Below are 23,946 nucleotides of genomic sequence, written 5' to 3'. Positions count from 1 at the left end.
ATAAAGTTGAAAAAAGGCTTGGGCTTTTTTTTTTTCTTTCTATGCTTTATTTGTACTGTTCTGTGTCCAAAGCTTAGCCTTGTATGTGTTGATTACCTAAGACCTAAGCAAACATGAGTTTATAGTTACCAACCTACCTTTCCTTTCCAAACCTAGCTACTAAGAAAATGCAACCACCAATGCTTAAAGACCACGTGGCATATGAAGAACTTCTTCTGTACGAAATAAAATAGTTAGACAAATTTTAATAACAAATTAATATAGTAATACTATTAAAAGAATCAAGCTAATTAAATGGTATAAAAAATATGATGGATTTTCATCTAGAACGAGGTCACAAAAGTCTTTAAACATTTAATTGATATTTATTATATTTATAATTATGTCATAATCGGTCACCAGCTTAATTTATTAAGAGTTGATTATTTAGAGATTTAATCTAATTTGATTCGTTTATTAATGAGTTTAAAAAATTTAAATTTGACTTTATCTTTTACAGATTAGTAAGTTAAACGGGTTGATTAAGTGACTTAGTTACAATTTTTTTCTTCAATTTCATAATAAATAATATTTTTTAATTGAAATTCAAATAAAGTTCAATTAAAATACAATCCAAAAACACTAAAGATACAAAATAAATTATTATTTAACATCAAATAATTATTATCACTTATCCATCTATAATATTAGAGTCTTGAATAGATAAATTCATAACAAAGAAAGATTTAGGTTTAGAATTTTCATTTTTTTCATATAATTTAAAATTTATTGGTGAGTTTGTGAGTTAATCCGACTCACCACAAATTCAATTTGAATGAACTGAATTCTTATTGAACCAAGTTGAATTTTAATCCGTGTCAAAATTTGTAATTTTTTAAATCCAATCCTACTCGAATTTCTGGTGAATTAAATTGACTCACAAATTTTAACTTATTTTGACAACACTAATATTTATGATTTCTATCTAATTTTCTTTCCATCATAGTAATAATAAAAATCTATATTTTATGTTATGTATATTTTTTTATGTTTTTAAACAAAAATAATAATCATATGTGATTTGAAATGTCATTCCTAAATTGCAAGGTACACAATAATGAACTTTAGTTACAAATTATAAACATAGAAACAGGAAATTTCTATTTTTTAACGAATAATACCGTGACAACAAGAATCAGATAAGTATATATATGCCTTGAAAAGGACCAGAAATAAAACCAACGGTCTATTTGTCTAACATGATAAAGCTTTGAAAGTATTTAAATTATTTTGTGGCGTTGGGAGAAATTTGTAAGGAAAAAATATTAATTACAATTGTCATCATAGAAAAAAAATGGATATCAATCAAGCTCAGGGTGTTCTTCTTTAAATGAAGGGTAGTCCCATCATTTATTATTATTATTATTATTATTATTATTATTATTATTATTATTATTATTATTATTATTATTATTATTATTATTATTATTATTATTATTATTATTATTATTATTATTATTCATGTGAGAGATTAAGGTTACACGAAGGGTTGTCCCTTACAAAATATTTGTATTTTTTTAATCTTATTTTCATAAGTTTTAATTTAATTCTTTGTTTTAAAAAAATTTACTCTTTCATTTTTTTTATTTAGGTCAAAATTATATTTTTCTTTCACTTTTGCTTAATTTTGGTTTTCTTCATTCAGTAGGGGAGAAGGCCATATCCCAGCCTGGGAATATAGTTATTTTTTATTTAAAGGAAAAAGGTGATGTTATCAATTTGTCAAAATATATTTCATTTAATATTTTACAAAGTTCTGATGGTAACGTTCCTTATATTTTATAATCGTGCATTATGATGACAATGATAGGTTTATTTCTTATATTTGATATAAGTTACCCTTGATATAACTAATAAAAATAATTAATTTTATCTTTATGAAATTAGTTTTTATTATTTAAATGTTTTTAGTTAGATTATTTGTATGTAAATTAGGATAGTAAAATTGATCAGTTTAACCTGTTTCGTTCCTGTTTTATAGGTCGATTAATTTTTTAATTATTTTTATTTTCAAAATTTTCTTATTTATATAAACATAAATATTACAAAAATATTTAATATATATATATATATATATATATATATATATATATATATATTATAAACATATTTAATCATATAAATATTTTTTAAATTTTTAATTATTAATTATGATAGAATTATATATATTTCTATTATAATTAATAATTGAAATTTAATTTAAATTTATAATATTTAAAATTTAAATTATAATAATATTTATATCGTGTGTCCTCTTATCAGTTTAAGACCGGACGATTCACACAGTCAAGAACATTCACTAAATCATTATAAGAGACCGACCAGTGGATCGAACAATCATTCTTAAACAATAATTAAGCTTGATAGCGATTAGTTTATACGAAAATATGATCATTACCAATTGAGTTGTGATTATGTTAATGGTAATCCAAAGTCTATTCCCAAATCTAAAAATACATATTTGAGGTAACAAGATATGTGATGAAATTTATTACGTATTTGTTATTGAACTTATTGAATCTTTCATGACTTTGACATCAGAATATTTTTTGCGTACCAGTTTGTTTTTGCAGATAACCTTCAGTTTCACCAAACAGAGTGAAAGAGGAACAATGGTGGGACAAATATTCAAATACTTAAAAGTGAGTGAATTTATAATATCGATCCATAACCAGAAATAATATTAAATAATGTAATACAAAAATATAAATATTTAAAATTATTTTTTATTTGAATTTTTAATTTTAAAATGATAGTGAGTTGGTAAGCTTAGTTTGTGACATGTGAGTTGGACAAACTAATAGAAAGAGTAAAAGTAAAATAGGAATCAAAATTTGTTATCTGATCCATGAAATTTTAACATACTAAAGAAACAACTCAGAAAAGTGTGACCCACTTTACCATAGGACAATGCAAATTTGTTGTTAATAAAAGTCTTTACAAAGTGAGTGTAGGAATAGATGCATATAAAGATAGTGTTTGAACATTTATAGTGAGTTTTTTGTGTTGCAGACAGAGTGAGTGTGTTCTCTCCCTCATTTTCAAAATTGACCATTAACCATTCATTTAATTTGGTTAGGTCTACAATATAATTCATATAAATGTCTATTTAAGTTAGATCAAATGTTTGGTGAATATACAACATTATAATAAATGCAATAAGAATGCCACTTCTGGTAGTAACCTAAGCTTTTTCTAACTCTCCAAATATTTAACCTAAACTTTTCACCATGATCAATTTTTTATTTTTTCTGTAAAAAAAATCTGATACTTTTATTACAATATTAACCTTTTTATAAGAGTTACTCTAATTTAGTTTTTGTTTGTATAATTTTATTTAACATTCATTGCTATTTTTCATCAAAGTGAATGAATTTATTTTAAGTAATCTATTGTTGCATTATACGGTTTGTAGAACAAAAGAATATGAAAAAAAGTTATTTATGATTGAACCAAGCTAATGAATGAAAAGTACAAAAATAATGAAAAGAGAATTAGAAATAAATGTGCAATGAAAATAAAAGAAGTACAAATTATATATCTGGTGGAAATTTAAGGACTGGTCGACCGATATATAAAGATTAAACCCATAGCCTAAATTTTCACATCTTAAATTATTATTATTTAAAAAAAACAGTGACTTTGGTCCTATTGTGATTTTTTTTAATTATTTTATTTTATAAATTTTATAAGGAATATAATCTTTTTTTCTTTAGACAAATATGTTATTTTTCATGTTGTTTTACCTTTCCATAAAAGATGTAAACATGTCCTAAAAGTTTATCATTCCTATACATTTCTCACTGTTACAAACACATTGTTAATACAAGTACAAAATAAATAATTTTCTTTGACACTTTTTTATTATTTTATTAAAAGGTTTCTGTATAAAGAAAATTACTGTTAATTTCTATTTTCACAAAAATTCCATAAAAAAATAAAAATAAAAGCAAGATGTTATTTTCAAATATCAAATATTCTTTATCTATCTATTCCGTATATAAATAAAATTTCTCTTTTTGATATCTATACTTGTTTTCTAATTTTATTTTTTGAATAATTTTTTAAAAATTAAAATAATTATTTTATCAATTTTATTTTCAAGTGACATTTCTGTAAATTTGATAATTTTTTTAATTTAAAGTTTTGTAAATTTAACAATATTTTTAATTACAAAACTGTCTACAAAATAAATAATTTTTTTTATAATAAAGTTATAAAAATTATTTAATTTAATTTTATGATATAATAATAATAATAACTTTATTATTTTTTATTATGTATTTTTACTAGTTTATATTAGTGAAAATATAAATGCCATTATGTTTTGACCCTATTTTTATTAAGTTATAATTGTTTAAACTATTAAACTTGATTTGATATATGATAATATTGGTTATTATATATTATATATTTATTTTTATTAATAAATATTATAAAGAAAAAATAAGTTAATTCATTAAACTAAAGAGTTGAGTGGTTGTGGTTACGACTGACTAGTCAAACACTATATGAACGTTAAAGTGAGATAAACTAGTTTCTAAGTAGACTAATGGATAAAAAAATGAAAAAAAAACTTATATTATAGTTATGATAGTTAATAAAAACTGTTAAAATTATTAAAGTAAATTCATATACCAATTTTAATTTAATTTGTCTTTTTATTTTTTTTTCTACTAAATATATTGTGATAAAGTGGATTATGATTTGTCGGTAAGATTAAAATTTTCAATGTATTAGTTTGTTTTAAATTTTCTTGTCTAGTCCACCAAACTGATGAACCAAAGATAAATAGATACTGTTTCGGTTTAATTGGGGTCCGAGATTGTCCGTCTTAAATCCTGGCCTCTTCTGCCTGCACATATGACCTCCACTATGTCAATTCGTTCGTCCAGTGTTTAAGTTGTCCTCCCGGTCAGGAGTGGTCCTGCAGAAAATACTCTGACGCTCAAGTCAGGAAAGACTGCCCGTTGTGTATTCTGATAGTGGTCCTGCAGAAAATACTCTGACGCTCAAGTCAGGAAAGACTGCCCGTTGTGTATTCTGATAGTAATTTGGAATCAGATCATTTTACCTGAATATTAATATTGTATTTATTGGCCTCATAATTGTCCAGCATTAATTATATTAATTATTCATTAATACAATATATTTGTGCAATACAATATGTCAATCACCCATAAATACCATATATTTGCCTTTGATATGGTCATTAAATATATTAACTGGCCATTAATGACATCTATCTTACTTGGCTCGCAATCACTGAATTTTCGGTTGGTGCGGATGACACTCTCCTCGAACGGTCTGCTACCCGGGTATAGTACAAATACAAATTGATTTGTTTTCTTATATCATATCAATTTAAAGATTTAAATATTAAATAATATTATAATTTAAATTATTAATACTTATAAATTAAATTTCAATTATTAATTCTAATAGATCAATTTAATATATAAATATAATAATTAAATAATTTATTCAATTAAAAACATTAATTAATCAATTAAAAATTTATAATATAATTAAATATGTTTTGAATATTCAACCTAGACAAACTAGTCCCATTTTTGGCAAGTACGGACAGATCAAAAGAAGACAAAAAGACAGTTTTACTACTAACCACGCACACATTAAAATAATTTATTTATTGACTTCAAAATAACTTCCCATTTTTAATGTCATTAATCTTACTTCTCAACATGCCAACATTGTTAAACAAAGTTGATTCTCCATTAAAGAGTTTATTGTTCTCTTGTTTAGTAACAATTAACATTTCCTAATAAAAATATGTATTATTAATTATTAGTTGAAATTTCAATTAGATTTGAAGTTGTGGTAGAAATAATAGTAGAGTGATTTTAGTATCTCATATCTTAATATTGTAATTACAAATCCACGAAACTTGGAGACAACTGCAAACAAAATTACAAAAAAGAAAACTCTTAACTTTGTCGTTTTTTCCAATCTTGTATTTCAATCACTCTGGAAAAGGTGATAATTGTACTAAGGAAAAAGACAGTAGGTGGTGGAGATTATATATACAAGTTGCAGAAGAAGTAAGGATACATCAAATTCTTTATGGAGTACTCTGTGGAATCTTTGGGAAGAGATCTTAAGAACGTGAGGAAGTACTTCGGGAGTGGAAAAACAAAGGAAGCATCATGGAGAGAATCACAGCTTAAACGGTTGCACAGTTTTCTAGTTGAAAGAGAGCAAGAAATTTTGAATGCCCTCAAGCAAGATTTGGGGAAGCATTGCGTTGAGGCCTTCAGAGATGAGGTTGTGTTTCATGTGAATCAGAATCAGAATCATGAATCATGAATCATGAATCTTCCTTGTTCTGTTACTAAGTTCTACGTCGGACTTTTGCTACTTTTAATTTCGTTTCTTGGTTATTCCATTTAATCGCAGGTAGGAACGTTGGTGAAGACCTTAAACTACGCCATAAAGCATTTGAAAAAATGGATGGCGGGGGAAGAGGTGAGATTCCCAGAGCTTATGCGTTAGAACTTTCATTGGATTACTAAATTTTGATGTTTGTCAAAACAGGCTAAATTGCCAAAAATAGCACTGCTTTCCAGTGCTGAGATAGTTCCTGAGCCACTCGGTCTTGTTCTCATAATCTCATCATGGAACTTCCCTTTTGGTGAGTTGATTCAGAATGAAAGTTGAAGTTCATAAGGTTGGTTTCGTGATGAACTAGGTTATGTATGTTTGGTTTTATAAAACAGGACTGTCCTTGGAGCCACTGATAGGAGCAGTAGCTGCTGGAAACACTGCAGTTCTGAAGCCTTCCGAGATGTCCCCTACTTGCTCTTCTCTTTTAGCCACCGTCCTTCCAACTTACTTGGACAACAATGCCATTAAAGTCATCCAAGGTGGACCAGAAGTGGGAGAGCTACTCTTACAGAAAAGATGGGATAAGATTTTCTTCACAGGTTAATTAACGTTCCTTAATCACCATCTTTCTGTTTTTAACTCTTGGTAATACCATAACTCAACCTTTTATGAGAATTTGTTTGACTTATGATTTGATCCAATACTAGGAAGTGAAAGGGTGGGAAGAATTGTTATGTCTGCTGCAGCTGTGCATCTTACTCCAGTGACTTTGGAGTTGGGTGGAAAATGTCCGGCACTGGTTGATTCTCTTACTTCTTCTTGGGACAGAAAGGTGAATACTCATTCGATTATGTCGAATCATATGACAGACAAAAGACAAAGAAGTTTCTAACTATATTAGTTTTTTGTTGAAACACAAGGTGGCTGTGAAACGAGTTTTGGTGGCAAAATTCGGGGCTTGTGGAGGACAAGCGTGCATAGCAATCGATTATGTTCTTGTAGAGAAGAGTTTCAGTTCTACATTGGTAAGAAACTTGGAAGAATTTTTTACCTTTGTTGTTCTGATTTTGAAGCATGTCTGCTTTCTCTATTTCTTTAGGTGACATTGATGAAGGATTGTATTAAGAAAATGTTTGGAGAAAATCCTAAAGAGTCGAACACTGTTGCAAGGATAGTTAATGAGAAACATTTCATGAGACTGAAGAACCTTCTCACTGATCCAAGGGTGAAAGAGTCGGTGGTTTTTGGAGGTTCAATGAACGAAAATGACTTGTAAGTAGTACTATCCTCTCTCAGTTGTTTGCTGCTTCTAAGTTTATGTATATGTAGCATGTGATACTGTGAACTTCCACTTCCCATTTCCGACAATGAAACAGACCACCTTTCTTTCACATCGTTTTCACCTAACTAATCTTGTGCAGATTTATTGAACCGACAATATTGTTGGATCCTCCACTTGATTCAGCAATCATGGCTGGGGAAATCTTTGGTCCGGTGCTTCCAATTATCACTGTATGATTGCATACTTTTTTACTGTTCCTTTTAGATTAGTGGTCGTGGAATTTGGCATGTAAATTTCGGTTGTATTTTCTGGATTTTTGCAGCTGGAGAAGATTGAAGACAGTGTCGAGTTCATAAGCTCAAGGCCTAAACCATTAGCAATCTATGCCTTCACGAAAAACCAAACTCTGCAGAGAAGAATGGTATCTGAAACATCATCCGGAAGTCTTGTTTTCAACGATGCAATTCTACAGGTATTAATCTGTTTGTCTCTTTCTTTATCTTTGACAAAACTGAGCATTTTTAAAAAACATCTAAATCAACCATGATAGATGCAAGGGTGTCAAACATCTACTTACACGCGTGCTCAAGGCCCTCGATGGTCCTACATACTGTTTTCAGCAATAAATAATACCTACCAATATTATGGCTAAAAGATATAACAAGTTCAAATAGAATGTATCAGCAAAGTTCAGTTAGATTATGGTTAGGCCAAATTATTTTACGATATGAAAGCTTATTATAGAAATTGTTGTTGTATTTAGTGATGGAAATCTAGTCTAGATCAATCATAATCATAGATAAGACGAATTTTTGATACAAAACTCATCTTACAACATTTAAGTTATATTTAAAGTTCATAATATTAGAGTTATTAATGACACCTACAATCACAACACTATTAGACCATGTATATACATCAACATTAGATATAAAATCTACTTTTAATATGACAATAGAGCTATCCAAAGTTTATTCTACCAAAATGTATTATTAGAAAGTGGTATTTAAGTCTAATTCAACCTTACAAAACTAGTTTATAAGGTGAAGTTTGCATTCTACTTATATATTATAATTTGATTTTATATCTAGTCGACGTGTACTTCCAATATTTATCATGTGTGTGACAATAAAATGATATTAGGTTAAAGTTTACTTCTTAATGCATAAACATGTTTGTGAGGAACTAGAATGAATGAAGCTTGTCTTTTTCTATAAGATAAATCATGTGAGGTTGAATTATTGTACATTGATAGAGTTATTATGGTCGTTCGTCATCATCTGATTGTTGCCGCTTGCCGTTCGTCTTCATCTGGTTATTGTCGCTCGTCTTATCGCTCGACAGGTACGATCGTCATCGTGCCTGTCGTTCGTTCCGTTCGACAGGGTCGCTCGACATCATGACTGTCGCTCTCATTGGTCGACAGGAACGCTCGTCCGAGTGCCTGTCGATCACACTGCTCGACAGGAACGCTCGTCCTTTGACGCTCGTCCTTTACCCTATCGTTCGTTCCTTTTCCTTTATTGTTTCCATTTGTCTTCTTTGTATCGATCGTTCCCTTTTAGGACGTTCGGTCTAGGAAGCCTTTTTACTTGCTGTATATATACCTTTACCTCATTGTTTTTTTTTTTTTTTAATTCGATTCATTTTTTCTTCAATTCTATTCTTTTCTTCTTGGTTCTCTGGTTCTCTTTCTCCCTTTTCTCTGTTTTCTTACATGGTATCAGTAGACAAATACTTTTCTCATGGCTTTCTCCAATTCTACCACTGATTATCTTTCCAACCCTGCCAACCCTCTGTTTCTGCATCCCGGTGAGAATCCCGCTCTTATTCTTGTTACTCCTCTTCTTTCTGACAACAACTATCAACAATGGCGCCATGATATGCTCGTTGCTCTGGAAACCAAGAATAAAGAAAAATTCGTTCTTGGCACTATTCCTTGCCCTGCTGCTGATGATATTCTTCACGAAGCCTGGAAACGTTGTAACAAGATGGTGATTTCATGGCTGACACGATCCATGACACTCCCTATTAAACAATCTGTTATGTGGATGGAGTCTGCCTATGAAATCTGGATTGATCTTCTTCAACGTTTTTCTCATGGTGACAAGTTTCGTATTGCTGATCTTCAAGAAGCCATTCATTCTTGCAAACAAGGTGATTCCACTGTATCTCAATATTATACTCGTCTTCAAATAATTTGGAAAGAGCTTTCTCTATATCAAACCATTCTTGTATGTACCTGCCATTCTCCTTGCAATTGTGGATTGTTAATCAAGATTCAACAAGATCGTAATGATGATTCTGTAATCAAGTTTCTCCGTGGGTTAAATGATGAATTCTCTTCTGTACGTTCTCAAATCATGCTAATGGAACCCATGCCAACTCTTACCAAAACCTTTTCTTTGATTCTTCAACAAGAACGTGAATTTCATAATTCGTCCTCACAAACCCCACAAGATTCTATGGCCAATTTCAATTCTTACGATCCTCAACACAAACCTTATAAAACTGATCGTTCTGGTACTTTTTCTGGTCGTGGACGAGGACGTAATATTAAATTTGGTGGTCGTTCTAAGTACTGTGATCATTGCAAAAGAACTAATCATACTTCTGATAATTGCTGGTTCAAATATGGTCTTCCTCAAGGTTATAAACCCGTCATCAAACCTCATTTAGCTATCTCCAATTCATCTGCCAACATGACTAATGGTGATTCACACACCTCTACTGATAATTCTAATGATGATTCTTCTGCTGATAAAACTCAACCTCCATACACTTTTTCTCAAGATCAGTATAACGCCATTCTTAGTTTATTGAAACAATCTCAATCTCCTACTACTAAGGAGGCCAGTGTTAATCAATGCACTCCACAGTCATCAGGTTCTTTTTCTTCATTTAATTTTTCTTCTTGGATTATAGATAGTGGCGCTACTGATCATATATGTTCTTCTAAATTTCTTTTTCATTCCTTGCATCCCATTACTCCTATTTCTATACGTTTACCAAATCATAGTTTTGTTACTGCTGAATTTTCTGGCACTGTAAATTTAGGCAATTTGATTTTACATAACACTCTTTTTGTTCCTAACTTCTCTGTTCATCTTATTTCTATTTCAAAATTATTACTTTCAAATAATTTCTTCATTGTTTTTCATCAAGATAGCTGTCTCATTGTGCAGATGGATACTTACCAGACGATTGGAGTAGCTAAGAAATACAAGGGCCTTTTTTATCTTCTTAGTAATAATGTCACAACTACTTCTGAATTGAATATTTCTCATTCTGCCTTTCATAACAGTTCTAATGATTCCTGTAATCTGTGGCATATGAAACTTGGACATCCTTCAAATAAAGTTCTTCAAATTTTAGCCTCTCAATATACTGATATTTCCTTTCAATCTTTTGATGCTTGTGACGCCTGTGCTTTTGCTAAACAAAAACGTCTTCATTTTTCTGTTAGCAAAACTAAATCTCCTTGTTTCTTTCACCTAATTCATGTTGATATTTGGGGTCCCCTCTCTATTTCTTCTATTGATGGATACAAATATTTTTTAACTATAGTTGATGACTATAGCCGTTTTACATGGATCCTTCTTTTAAAACAAAAATCTGATGTTAAAAACTTACTTCCAAACTTTATTCTCTTAACTGAAAATCAGTTTTCATGTAAACTTAAAATTCTAAGGTCTGACAATGGCAAAGACTTTTTTTCTTAATGACTTTTACTCTACTAAAGGTATTTTTCATGAAACCTCTTGTGTTGCTACTCCTCAACAAAATGGCATTGTTGAAAGGAAGCATCAACATATTCTTAATGTTTGTCGTTCTTTACTTTTTCAATCTAAAGTTCCTAATATCTTCTGGTCCTATGCTGTCAAACTTGCCATTCACATCATTAATAGACTTCCAACACCTTTTCTTCATAATCAATCTCCTTATGAATTAGTTTATTCCATCAAACCTGATTTTTCAAATCTAAAAGTTTTTGGCTGTTTATCTTACTCCAGCTCTGCCACTGCCGGACGTACAAAACTTGATTCCAGAAGCAATAAATGTATTTTTCTTGGATATAAATCTGGAACCAAAGGGTTTGTACTGTATGATCTGTATTCACACTCAATTATCGTTTCTCGAAATGTGATTTTTCATGAACATATTTTTCCCTATAAAAATTGTTATACTTCCCCTTCTTCTCCTACAAATGATGATAATTCTGATGTTATTCTCTTTGATTTTCCTACTGTTCTACCTTTTTCCACTGCTCCAAATCATTCTCCTTGTAACATTCCTCACCCCACTGATAATATCATTACTCCTACTGTTGAACAACGCATCTCTCTTAGAAATAAAACTCGACCTACATATCTAAATGACTATTACTGTGGTATCACTTCTGCTATTCAACCAATTCATACTACCCCATATCCCATGCATTTGTTTCTTTCTTATAATAATTGTTCCTCTAACCACACTTCTTTTTGTCATAATATTTCTGCTCAAGTTGAACCTTCTTCTTTTAAAGAAGCTAGCAAGTTTGAATGTTGGCAACAGGCTATGAATTCTGAACTTGCTGCCCTTGAAAGAAATCAGACATGGACTTTGGTTAATCTTCCTATTGGAAAGAAACCTATCAGTTGTCGTTGGGTATATCGTATTAAACACAAACCGGATGGCTCTATTGATAGATATAAAGCTCGTTTAGTGGCAAGAGGCTTCACTCAAACTGAAGGATTGGATTACTTTGAAACCTTTTCCCCTGTTGTTAAAATCACTACTGTTCGGCTCGTTCTTACTCTTGCTGCCATCAATAAATGGTTTCTCCATCAATTGGATGTCGACAACGCTTTTCTTCATGGTGATTTATCTGAAGAGATATACATGAGGCCTCCTCCTGGTCTTCGTTCTTCTGCTCCCAATCTTGTCTGCAAACTTAACAAGTCTCTTTATGGTTTAAAACAAGCAAGCAGGAACTGGAATCATAAACTCACATATGAGTTGGTTTCTCTTGGTTTTAAACAAAGCACTGCTGACCACTCTCTTTTTATCAAACATTCTCCTACTGCTATCACTGTTCTTCTGGTATACATTGATGATATACTTCTTTCTGGAAATAACCTATTTGAAATCACCAAAGTCAAAGATCATCTAAACAACAAGTTTCACATCAAAAATCTTGGAGATCTCAAATTTTTTCTGGGTTTTGAAATTGCTAGATCTCAAGCTGGGATATGTATTAATCAAAGAAAATATTGTCTTGAATTAATCTCTGAAGCTGGTATGTTAGGTTGTAAACCTGCTTCTACTCCTGCTGATCCTTCCATCAAACTTCATGCTGATGAAGGCACTCTTCTTACTGATCCTTTTTCTTATCGCCGTCTCATTGGTCGTCTTTTTTATCTCACTCATACACGGCCCGACATTTCCTTTGCTGTTCAACAACTCAGTCAGTTTATCTCCACTCCTCGCCAACCTCACATGCAACAAGCCATGAGAATTATTAGATATTTAAAGAATGCTCCCGGTTCTGGTCTTTTATATGCTGCTAATAATTCCTTCCGCATTCACGCATATTCTGACTCTGATTGGGCTACCTGTGCTACCACTAGAAGATCTATCTCTGGTTTTTGCGTTTTTCTTGGCACTGCTCTTATCTCCTGGAAATCAAAGAAACAAACAACCGTCTCCAAATCTTCTTCTGAAGCTGAATACAGGTCTTTGGCTTCATTAACCTGTGAATTACAATGGCTGCAATATCTTTTACAAGATTTACATATATCGTGCCCGACACCTTATTCTGTTTACTGTGACAACAACTCTGCCATTCACATTGCCAAGAATCCCACCTTTCATGAACGAACAAAGCATATTGATATAGACTGTCATGTCACTCGACAAAAGCTTCAAGATGGTCTCATCAAACTTCTGCATGTTTCCTCTACCAGTCAAGTTGCAGATGTTTTCACTAAATCTCTTTATCCTTCTCCTTTCAATATGGTTACTTCCAAGCTAAACATGCATAACATTCATGTTCATCTTGAGGGGGGATGATAGAGTTATTATGGTCGTTCGTCATCATCTGATTGTTGCCGCTTGCCGTTCGTCTTCATCTGGTTATTGTCGCTCGTCTTATCGCTCGACAGGTACGATCGTCATCGTGCCTGTCGTTCGTTCCGTTCGATAGGGTCGCTCGACATCATGACTGTCGCTCTCACTGGTCGACAGGAACGCTCGTCCGAGTGCCTGTCGATCACACTGCTCGACAGGAACGCTCGTCCTTTGACGCTCGTCCTTTACCCTGTCGTTCGTTCCTTTTCCTTTATTGTTTCCATTTGTCTTCTTTGTATCGATCTTTTAGGACGTTCGGTCTAGGAAGCCTTTTTACTTGCTGTATATATACCTTTACCTCGTTGTTTTTTTTTTTTTTTAATTCGATTCATTTTTTCTTCAATTCTATTCTTTTCTTCTTGGTTCTCTGGTTCTCTTTCTCCCTTTTCTCTGTTTTCTTACATACATATGATGATTGCAAAATGTATTTTTGTGAAGTACGTAGCGGATACCCTACCATTTGGAGGAATTGGGGAAAGTGGGTTTGGCAAGTACCATGGGAAGTTTTCCTTTGACGCGTTCAGTCACCCTAAGGTCGTGGCCAGAAGAAGTTACTTCACTGATTTTTGGTACAGATTTCCTCCATGGACTCTTAACAAGCTCCAACTACTTGAGGTGTCTTACAATTTGGATTATCTTGGAATACTTCTAGTTCTGCTTGGCTTAAAGAAGTCAAAACGGTCCTTATTTTATGCTTGTAATTGATCTGCTATTTCCAGTGAAACCCTAATAAGGATGATCATTCCTACCCAGTGTGATTTCTAAGTTTGTTATGCTTGAATAAGTGTATTCTGTTTGGTTCCATTTAAGGTTCTTTCTTCTACTTTTTGTTGTTTTGTACTGAAAAACAATAAAACAAGAAGTAAAAAAAAAATGATTGGTAGAAATCATTAAATTCAGAATGAAATGAGGCAGAAGATCTTGAACACCAGAAAGGGACATGACAGAAAGCAAACTGCAATAAAAAATTATTTATTTTTGAAATTTTGATGGAACAGTGCAATTATGTCAATGTCTACTTGCTACAGCAATATAGTTAAAATTCAATACAACAGTACATCGTATTAACTGTGAGGAAGTGCAGAGAACATGCATTAGGTCCACCATGTTTATTATTTCAGTTGTCTATATTTAGATCACAAACAAATAACTTGTAATGAAGTAAATTTCAATAAAAGGAATTAGGTAGCGCCACTGTTCTGAAGCTCCTCAAATCATGAGTAACTACAATAGTTAATTGTTCGTTGGCTCCACTCTGACAAGAGGAGTTTAATTACTTATTTTTTCTATTAAAATTGTTGTATTTCAAAATTATATGAAACCTATGTACATATTAATTATCCATCAAAATCATTTCATAATAATAACAATTTGACTCTTATGATATATCAATATCTACATTATTTTCTAATCTATATAAAATAAAAGATATATTTTCTAATATATATATATATATATATATATATATATATATATATATATATATATATATATATATATATATATATATATATATATAGATAAAAGGATCATATACTATTAAGAGTGATATTACACTGAAATTAAAAGTAAAATTCTTCAAAACAGACCAAAAATTAAAGAATAAACATCTTACTCTACGTCTTAGCACCATCAACGTCATATACTTAATAAACGGAGACATCATCGTCTTCTCATACCATTAAGATGATTATTGCAAACAAAAAAACAGAAACACAAACAAACAGATAAAAGAGTAAGCTAATTTACCAAAACAATATTATACAACATAAAATATAGATGTTAACTCATATACAAAGTTATATCAACAAATCCTACAACATACAATCATACATTCTATACTTGATCATCCAGATACAAGTATTGATGTTAAAATCGAACAGGTTATGCACTTATGGTGACATCTACTACTCTGTAGAGTTATTGCCAATGAGTTTCATCCTACCATGTACAAAGTTAGTCCGTTAACACCTTCGGCCAAGGTAAAACCCTTAGATTAGGACTTCTTGCTCCTCTCACCATATACCACATCCTTAGAGCGTCAAGATAACCCCTAATACAAAATTCATACAATAATACATACACTATTGAAAATCATTACAAGAAACTTCTCCTTGAAATTCCTTTCTCAACATACATCATTCATCCTCACAACCATGTTACATGAGGCATCACAAATCCACAATAAACATTCATAGATTCCATAATAAATCACTTCAAACAACAAAGGATCAAAAAATCACATAACATCACATTGGTGCTTAGACTAACACTCAATGTAAAACCCCTCGCAAAAGGGATTGTTGAACACTAGTTATGGCGCTGAGCGCTAAAGCTCTCCCAAATTGTCTTACTCAATGACACCAACCTGTTGCTCATCGAAATATGATGAAAAAGGTTCAAGACTTGAGTGGAAAGTGACGCTTAATGGTACCCTATCATCGCTTAACACTATATCATTTGCGGAAATGGTCACTCAACGATGAAAGTTAACGCTCAACTGTCTGGAGCACAACTGCTTTCAGACTTGGTTGACCACTCAATGTTATATTAAATATTTGCACATTCAAATTTGTGATTTGGGGAACTAAGAATTTATTTAGATGACCAAATTGGTATTCCTAACTCGATGTTTAGTTCAGAAACAGATTTCAGTGTAAAGTGAATGTCAATTTGCTCAAATGACCAGATCCTCAATCCCTTAACTCAATATCAATTCCAACAAAATCAAGTATCACATAACCATACTACACAAACAAGTTTCAGCGAGTTTTAGAGAAATAATTTATCTTTACATAATAAATTTTGTTAATAGAAATTTTATTTGTACATTTAACTTTTAATATTACATTTTTATTATTAAAATAATGAAATCTAATTATTTAAAATATGTTATCTAAGACACTATTTTCTATACTATTAAAAAATTATTATAAATTTCGAAACTTATTATTACTATTGTCATATATCTTTTATCATAGTGGTTATAATAAAACATATTTAATAACATATTTATAAAAGGGAAGAATTATAAAAAATTTAAATTCGATCTATATAACATTTTTGTTTAATGTAATTCTCTTATTAATTCAATTATAAGAAAATCTTCAATTATGTTATTTCGTATCGTTTTGACTCGGTTCATTATTAATCCTTTACAAGTGAGATGGGGAGGATACAGTTATTACAATTACGTGAACTTAAGTTTTGATTCGCAACCAAATTTAAAATGAAAATTGTTATTTTTTATTTAATATATATTAAAAATATATATAAATATTTTATAAGTCTCAATTTATAACTAATATTTTTAATTAGCTCAATTAAAAAGATTATCGTCTTTACATATTAACTTAATTTAATAATAAAAAATTAAATTACAGGTGTTGATTAATGCAAAAATTTATTTTTTAACTACTTTTTTTTTTATTGTATAGTTAACATCCAACTTTGTCAAGTTGGAAGTTATTGTTAGGTGGGTTTGCTTTGACACTTCTATATTTAATGTGTGGACCTTCATTCAATACTCAAATATCATATTTCATTTTCATCTCTTTGGATTCCATGACGTAGCACACAAATATGAAATATGCTTAGTTTGTTTGTTTGATTTTTTTAATTTTTTTTTTAGTTTTTTTCTTTTTTACGATTTAACGATCTTTATTTAGCTTAAACTTTTTATTTGAAAATTATTTTATTCAACTCGGTTTTTTAAGCAATTTTTAATATTTTCATTAAAAAATTTTGTTTATCAAAATAAATGATTTTTTGTTTGTTTGTACATAGTTTAATTGATATGGCAATAAAGAACTTTGAACTCAATATGTGCATAAGGATAATGAGATGTAACGAAATGAGTTTTACCATACATATCTTCGTCGAATATGAAATTTGTTTTCTTTCTCATTTTTATCCTTATGAGAGTTTATGTACTTACTCCAATATTATCCTAAATATTAATTAAATAATTTTCTTAATATATATATATATATATATATATATATATATATATATTTCGATACAAAACCAAATGTTCAAAGTCAAAAGGGTACACTTCTTTTAGTCAATGTCAAATTTTAAACAAGAAAATATCAGTTAATAAATCCTACGATAGAGCATCATATAAAAATGGAATAATTGTCAGATAATTAAAAATTCATGGCAATTACAACCGTTATTATTTTCACAAATGTTGAAAGTGAACATGTTTAAAAGATTTGATTAAACTATGTAAATATTAAATGAATTAAACTAAGAGAGAGAGAGAGAGAAGAAATATTCAAATGAAATTAAACTAATAATCAAAGAAAAATCATAAAATTAATTTTCTAAATTACTTAATAAATCAAGGATTTTGAATTATCAAACACTCAAAATAAACATTAACTCTAATTTAGTATTAAGTCATTTTTAAGTGACAACATAAAATATTGAAAATAAGTACAAATAATCAAAGTGTCTTAAAAAAATAATTAAAATACAACAAATAGAAATATTGAAAAACCATAAATGATCAAACGTGTATGAATGATTTTATTTAATAAAGTTGAGGCTTACACAGCCTGAAATGCCATACATTCTATGAATGAAACCATTAAAAGAAAAAAAAAATGTCTAATTGAGATCGTGATGGAAGAAAAAATACGTTGAAAATTTAAATAAACTTTTTTGAAATGTGGAAAGAGTCGAACAAATAAAAATAAATAAAGAAATTTAGTAAAAAAAGATTAGTTTTTTAAATGAAACGGAACAAAAGAGAAAAAAAAAAGGTGAAATATTATGAGTGAGAGGTGGAAGTAATAAAAAATATATACACATTCATTTATATTTCATTCCTTATTTAAATAAATGGATGTTGTTACCTATACTCATAATCATGTATTGTCAATGTGAATATTCCTCATCAATATCAATATGAATTTAGACGATAATCATTTAATCAGTTAAGAAAACAAAACTTAAATCAACCTTTTATTGTTTAATTCAAAAATCATTTTCCTTCATTTTTTATTTAATGAACGTTATGTTTTACCTTCCAAGATGTGAACAATATTATAAATGTTTTAGGGTGTATGAAACACTCTTCAAAGAGTATTTTGTTTTCTGCACTTCATCACATTTCTTTCTGTATTTTTACGTTCAAAAGTATTTTTTTTCAACAAATTTCAAAATCTGATAAAACTTTTGAATTTTTTTTAACAAATTTCAAAATTCTTTAAAAAAAATCTTTCAATAAATTTCAAAATTTGTTAAAGAAAAACTTTTTCAATAAATTTCAAAATCCGTTAAAAGATTTTTATAAAAGTTTCAACAGATTTCGAAATTGGTTGAAGGTTTGAAAAATTATTCAATAGATTTTAAAATTCGTTAAAAAAAATTCTTCAACAGAAAATTCTGCAAGAGATCATTATGAGAAGGTGTAAGAATAATTTCTCTTATATCATTGTTTAGTTTTTGAGAGTAAAAGATTAATTTTAACAGAAAATAATAAATAAACAGCATTTGATTAAGTATAGGAAATTGAAGAATTTTAATAAAAGAATATTTTACCAATCTCGTTATAGTGACACAATCTATTTATGAAAAATAATAAAGATGATAATATAAATAAAAATATAAAAAAATTATCGAGTAATAACTCAAAGTATTAATATATTACATCCAATTGAAATATATTCACTAGTAGCTCATTATTCTTGTTTAAAAACTTGAGCTGCCTACATTGTTCATTAAGAACCAACACAAGTAGCATATTATACTAGAAACGTCCTCGTGTAAATTGTACTAAGTAAATACCACTAATAATTTCATTATACTTTATGTGCGTAAGAAAATTTTAAAATGAACTAATCTTAAAATAAAAAAAATTAAAATATCATAATCATTATATTAAAATAAAAAATAAATAAATGGCATACTTTTATTCACTCTATCTTTTCAATCGCAATTTCGCGTATACTTATACCAACAAGAAAACAAAATCATTTATTTAAGGGTTAAATATGTTTTTCGTCTGATACTGATTTTTGGTTTCAGTCCCTACTCAAAACTTTGATGGCTTTTAGTCCTCATAGTATTGAAACATGTAATATTAGTCCTTAAAAATGGACGGCGTCAACTTTTTGTTGATCTGACAAACGGCGAAGCCACGTCTTGTGCCAGCTTCCGTCTTAAGTATGTGCCACGTTGTTTGTTTAATTTGTGGAATGAGATTAAGTGATTGGCACGTGTGTGGGTGATTGAAATCAAATTACGAAAGTTGGGTTCTTCTTCGTCATCTTAGTTAAAGGTTGGAGTTCGTCTTATTGAGGAGGTAAGATGATATACGTATTATTTTGCTCTTCTGCGTGTGAATATAAGTACTGGGGATTTAGGGTTTGGGTGGGCTCAATCACCCACACACGTGCCGAAAGTTGCCGCACCTCTGTTGCCGGAAGCCTACAATGTAAGATCCATAAATATATATATATATATATATATATATATATATATATATATATATATATATATATATATATATATATATATATATATATATATATATATTTATAATAGTAAATTTTAGCATTTTATTAGTAATAATAATTTTAAAATGTAAATTTTTGGATATAAAATTATAGTAATTCTAGAGGGAGAGCTTCAAATTTTTGATAACTTATTTAGGATTTTTTTAAGAAAAGTGAATAGTGAATAGTGAATAGTAAATAGTAAATAGTGAATAGTGAATAGTGAATAGTGAATGGTTAAAAAAAAATAAATATATATTAAAATAAATTGTGGAAGAGAACACTCCACGTAGAATTAATCATTCAGAGATAAGAATGGTGAATAAAAAATAATTTTTGAATAGTAAAAATGAATAGTAAAAGTGAATAGTACAAATGAATAGTAAAAATGAATAGTAAAATTTTTGGCTATAAATAGCCAAGGGGGGAGGCTGAAGATTTACACCAAAATTCTAGAGAAATTGTGAGAGAAGAGAGTTGGAGGAAATTCTAGTTGAAGAAGGGAAATTCTGGAAGTTTCCGGAGAACGGTTTGAGAAGAGGAAACTAAGTCTGGAATAGAGGTAAGGGGAGCTAACTTTGAGTATTTCCTTTTGTATTATCTTGAGTTTGGAATATGCTATATTCTGCTTTTGTCTAATCTTAAATCTTGAATATGGAGTATTTTATTTCTGTATGATCTTGAAATTTAAATAAGAGTATGCTTCTGTGATGATATCCAAGTGTGATAGTTGTAAAATGTGATATTGATTATGTTATGCCATTTGTATGTTATTAGTTGTTTATTTTTTTATTTTGGAAGGATTAGAAATTGTCTAACCGGCTCTGCCAGATTCAATTTCTTGTTTCCCCAAATATTTTATTGCTTTCCTTATTTATTTTTATTGTATTTTGGAAGGATTAGAAGTTGTCTAACCGGCTCTGCCAGATTCAACTTCTTGTTTCCCCAAACTATTTATTGCTTTACTTATTTATTTTATTGCATTTTTGGAAGGATTAGAAGTTGTCTAACCGGCTCTGCTAGATTCAACTTCTTGTTTCCCCATACATGTTATTGTTCGTGTTATTTAATTATATTGTATTTTTGGATGGATTAGAAGTTGTCTAACCGGCTCTGCCAGATTCAACTTCTTGTTTCCCCAGAAATTTTATTGTTTTATCTATTTTTTTATTTCATCTTTCTGGAAGGATGAGAAGTTGTCTAACCGGCTCTGCCAGATTCAACTTCTTGATTCCCCTAAATTTTTATATTAATATTATTTTGATGGTAATGGGAGCTAATTATTTTTGTATGAATTTATTTTATAAAATATTTGCATATGAATGTTGAACTGGTGTGCTCTTGTGAAACTATTTTATGACTTTTATTATATTGGGTATGATAACTGAAACTGTGAAATTGTACATGTTGTGATGTGATGAATTTAATCTGTTCTGAATGAGTTTGTTGGCTGAAATTGATCTTGTTGGAAGGTCTGAAGTAAGGGTTCTGAAATAGCTTATATATGGGTATTAAATAGATGTACAGATATTGTTTGAGGTTGCTATGAGAGGAAGTGAACACATTAAAATTTGGCATTTCAAATTTAGAGCATAAGAGAACATGGTAGATAATTTAAATAAATCAATTGTTAATTATTGAGGGCCTTTCTTTGTTGGTAGGATAGAGGAACCTTAAAAACCTGAGTTGGCACATCCCTGATCATAGAGCAGCCCTGGCCTGGTCCAGTCAGTTGTGACTAGTCATATGTGCTGGCGTCGAAGGTGAGTTTGATGCGTTCAGACATCTGGGTCCTCTCCGGTGACCAATTGGAGTAAAGAAAAATCTATACTAGGATGAAAATAAAATAAAACAAGTTGATTGTAGATGCATAATATCATGGTAAAAATTTCATATATATTTTATTACATTGAGCCCAGACTTTAATATGTACTTCTTAAGATATGTTGATATATTTTGGTTGATCCATGATCTTTGTTTGGTGAAAATACGTTGAGTTATACTCGTTATGGGCAAAATGAGTTTATAATATGAAGCATGATATCTGGCAATATGTTTAATTTATTGATACCAAAACGAGTTATTATGAATTCATGATTAAAGAATGAACATGATTGAGTTAGGTGGATAAGAGGGTATGAATTGTTGGTTTTATGAAATGTTGGGTTGGATATGAGAAATCATTACTTATGAAATGATGTTACTACCGGGAGTAGTATGTTCGAGTTATACCATGAGAGTTTGGTATGAGCAAAGTAACACCTGAGGTTTATGAAAGCAGGCAGAAAGTGGTCTGACCATAAGGCTTTGACATAAACATATGATTCGTAAGTTTTATAAAAGCAGGTAGAGAGGGGTCTGACCATAAGGCTTCAGAAAGTAAGACATAGTATATAAGTGAGGCTTAAGGAAGCAGACAGAGAGCGGTCTGACCATAAGGCTTCATGAGTAAGCATGGTACACTTGTAAGATTTATGGAAATGAGAAAGATGATTTTGATAATGATGAATTAATGACATCGGAATAATGATATTTTATCAATTGCAGAAATACATGATTATAATATTTTTATTACAAGTTTAATGATTTTATGATATGGTTGGCTTACCCTTATTTGTTTGTACTATGATCATATAACTCATGTTATATGTGATTAGATAATGTGGCAGATGCGGTTGAAAAAGCTTAGAGATGAGAGAGATGCGGGGAAAAACTTTCAGGGATTTTTGTAAAAAGAATAAATTTGTATTGGGAAGATTATGTTGTGTAAAACTTATAAGTTGAAATTTCAATGATGAAGACTATATTGTTTAAAGTTTGTAAGTTTGGTATTGTACTTTGGAGTAATTGAAATAAAGTTTGATTGTTTATATGAGATATCAAATTAATTTAGTCTCTACTATCAGTAATACCCTTTAAAATATTTGGGTGTTACATACAACGCCCTGCACCTCCTTTGGTGGAAGCTGCAACGGCCTGCCCTGGATTAGTCGTAGCCGCAACGCCTTGCACGTTCATTGGTCGAAGCTAGTGAAGAAGTAAGTGGTGCTTCTTTTTATTGCATCATGCGTCGCGGCAGAGTGAGGTCAGTAAAACCAAATGCACCAAAATTCGTACTTTGTTAATCAGCAAAATTCTAGTGTGAGAAAAATTCGTGTTTTGTTAATCAGCTTGAACGAGAAGAAGAGGAAGGTATTTCTACAGACACTAGAAAACGATGAATTCTTCGGAGGAAGAAAAAGAGGTCGCTGAGATTGACGCAACAGAACTGAGATGACGAAGAAGAACCCAACTTTCGTAATCTGATTTCAATCACCGACACGTGCCAATCACTTAATCTCATTCCACAAATTAAACAAGCAACGTGACAGATACTTAAGACGGAAGCTGGCAGAAGACGTGACCTCGCCGTTTGCAAGATTAACAAAAAGTTGATGCCGTCCATTTTTAAGGACTAATATTAGATGTTTCAACACTATGAGGACTAAAAGCCATCAAAGTTTTGAGTAGGGACTAAAACCACAAAGTTTTGAGTAGGGACTAAAACCACAAAGTTTTGAGTAGGGACTAAAACCAAAAATCAGTGATACTTAAGGGACGAAAAACATATTTAACCCTTTATTTAATTTACATAATAGTTTTTTGTTGCAATTTTGTTAATTT

General features: G+C 30.1%; 1 protein-coding gene across 3 annotated transcripts; it reads left to right on the top strand.

Annotated features, from left to right (window-relative positions):
• The first annotated feature begins 5,975 nt into the window (after positions 1–5,975).
• LOC108323694 (aldehyde dehydrogenase family 3 member F1-like) lies at positions 5,976–14,761 on the top strand. 3 transcript variants are annotated; one of them, XM_052870768.1, is made up of 10 exons: positions 5,976–6,324; positions 6,457–6,525; positions 6,595–6,691; positions 6,777–6,983; positions 7,092–7,216; positions 7,305–7,409; positions 7,484–7,656; positions 7,806–7,896; positions 7,989–8,138; positions 10,852–11,444. In XM_052870768.1, the coding sequence occupies exons 1-10, from the start codon at positions 6,124–6,126 to the stop codon at positions 11,386–11,388; spliced, it is 1,755 nt and encodes a 584-aa protein (XP_052726728.1). In that variant the 5' UTR covers positions 5,976–6,123; the 3' UTR covers positions 11,389–11,444. The 3 variants fall into 3 exon arrangements, with proteins under 3 accessions (XP_052726728.1, XP_052726730.1, XP_052726729.1); XM_052870770.1 differs by lacking the exon at positions 10,852–11,444 and adding an exon at positions 14,223–14,761 and having other exon boundaries at positions 5,995–6,324; XM_052870769.1 differs by lacking the exon at positions 10,852–11,444 and adding an exon at positions 14,216–14,761 and having other exon boundaries at positions 6,003–6,324.
• Positions 14,762–23,946: the final 9,185 nt, after the last annotated feature.

The sequence above is a fragment of the Vigna angularis genome, chromosome 11, assembly GCF_016808095.1.
Source record: "Vigna angularis cultivar LongXiaoDou No.4 chromosome 11, ASM1680809v1, whole genome shotgun sequence".
Lineage (NCBI taxonomy): Eukaryota > Viridiplantae > Streptophyta > Magnoliopsida > Fabales > Fabaceae > Vigna > Vigna angularis.
The sequence above is the reverse complement of the archived record's forward strand: the minus strand, read 5'-3'. Positions and strand labels throughout refer to the sequence as shown.

Bases quoted from the DNA above. Each gene is read 5' to 3' on its own strand.
- LOC108323694 (XM_052870768.1), top strand. From the start codon at position 6,124: ATGGAGTACTCTGTGGAATCTTTGGGAAGAGATCTTAAGAACGTGAGG. The intron at 7,657-7,805 runs GTAAGTAGTACT...AATCTTGTGCAG, and splicing joins TCAATGAACGAAAATGACTT to ATTTATTGAACCGACAATAT. The intron at 7,897-7,988 runs GTATGATTGCAT...GGATTTTTGCAG, and splicing joins CGGTGCTTCCAATTATCACT to CTGGAGAAGATTGAAGACAG.